This window comes from Myotis brandtii, unplaced genomic scaffold (assembly GCF_000412655.1).
Source record: "Myotis brandtii unplaced genomic scaffold, ASM41265v1 scaffold1026, whole genome shotgun sequence".
In the NCBI taxonomy this organism is placed as follows: domain Eukaryota; kingdom Metazoa; phylum Chordata; class Mammalia; order Chiroptera; family Vespertilionidae; genus Myotis; species Myotis brandtii.
The window spans coordinates 20,379-21,995 of record NW_005353435.1 but is presented as its reverse complement, the minus strand read 5'-3'; the positions used below and the strand labels follow the sequence as shown (position 1 = coordinate 21,995).

The 1,617-nt window shown below is 57.6% G+C and overlaps 1 protein-coding gene across 1 annotated transcript in view; it reads left to right on the top strand.

Annotated features, from left to right (window-relative positions):
• The window catches only part of KCNK1 (potassium channel, two pore domain subfamily K, member 1), a gene marked incomplete at both ends in the record, with an annotated part of 8,817 nt that extends 8,592 nt beyond the window's left edge, over positions 1-225 (top strand). The window contains one exon of the mRNA XM_005856374.1: positions 8-225. Within this exon, the coding sequence (XP_005856436.1) occupies positions 8-225 (218 nt within the window). The remainder of the gene's footprint in view (positions 1-7) is intronic.
• Between the last annotated feature and the right edge of the window lie 1,392 nt (positions 226-1,617).

The window sequence follows — 1,617 nt, the reverse complement described above, 5'->3', positions numbered from 1 at the left end:
TGAGGAGGTCCCCGGACGTCAGCCCGCGGAGACTGTCGGACATCAGCCCGCAGCTCCGGCAGCTCAAGTACTTGGTGGTGGACGAGGCCATCAAGGAGGACCTCAAGTGGTCGCGCTCGGTGGAGGACCTCAGCGGCGGGCCCGCGGGGCTCACGTCCATCGAGGAGCGCATCCTGCGCATCACCGGCTACTACGGCTACCAGCCCTGGGCGGCGAGCTGCAAAAGTAAGGCCCGCACCTCCCGGCCCCCTTCCCGGCCGTGCGCACCCCGCCGGGGTCCCCCCTGCAGTCCTGGGAGCGCGCGCAGCCGTGCGCCTGGCCGCCCTCCTGCGCCCTGACCACAGGCACAGACCCAGGTTGGCAACTTTTAGGGAGCGGCCTGGAGATGGGAGTTCTCGGGGGCTTTTGGGGATTTCTGATCCATTCTCCGTTCCCCACACACCTCCCTGTCCTATCCCTTGCTAGTGAGGGGTCACCCTGGGAGACTTTGGGGACGGTGTGTCCTGCACTGTGAGGCTTCCCTGTGGATCTGAAGGTGTCACTCGCCAGAGTGGGGCTCGGCTGGAGACTGCACGCTCAGCTGGCCTGGATTTTAACTCTCCCTGTTCCTCTAGGCCAGTGGTTCTCAACCTTCTGGCCCTTTCAATACAGTTCCTCATGTTGTGACCCAACCATCAAATTGCTTTCGTTGCTACTTCATCACTGTCATGTTACTACTGTTATGAATCGTCATGTAAATATCTGATATGCAGGATGGTCTGAGGCGACCCCTGTGAAAGGGTCGTTCGACCGCCAAAGGGGTCGCGACCCACTGGTTGAGAACCGCTGCCTAGGCCCCGATGGGGGACAATGCTTGGGCCTTCATTTGAGCTCATTCACTCCCTTTGCCCCGCATTGTTATTTGTCCTCCCTTGAAGGGCTGGGCGTGGACCCTTCTAGGTCTGGTACAGATACCTGGTTGGTGTCAGGTGGAGCCGCCGAAACGTTCCTGGGCCGATGGGCCGGGCTGATGGCTTTGACAGTGTGGTGATCAGCGATGCAGGCGTTACCTGTGTGTGAGCGGGACTCATTGGGGGACATTGCTTTCTCTGGGTTTGGAAGGCAGAAGGTAACGACCACCCACTCGGGGTACCCCTGACTGCAAACCACACGGAGGGGGTCCCCACGGTCTGTTTCCTGACCACAAGGAGGCAGGCAGTGACCCCGGGGTGCGTGTGAGACATGCGTGACACGGTTCCATTCGTAATACAAGGCTAGCAGCTTCGTGATTCCGGGATATGTCTCTACCCTTTGTTGCTTGACATTGGAACATATTTTGTTGGTCCTTAGGGGGAGAAAAATCCAGCTCTCGTAAATTAATCACAGTCCGTTCTAAAAATACATCCACTTTTAGCGTGTGTGTTGTTGTTGTGGTTTTTTTTCCCCCTAAAACCCCTAGTTTCAAGTCAAAGGTCAGTGGTGTGCTAGCCGTTAGCGGGTTCCTCTTCAGCCCTTCGCAGGGAGAAATGTGGGACTTCAGTGTTTTCTCTCCGTGTCCTTGTTTGTTTCTGAAGGACGGTGGCGATTGCGTTGAACTCTGTCTAAAGGTCGCCCGGGTCTCCTCCCATCTCCTGCGTC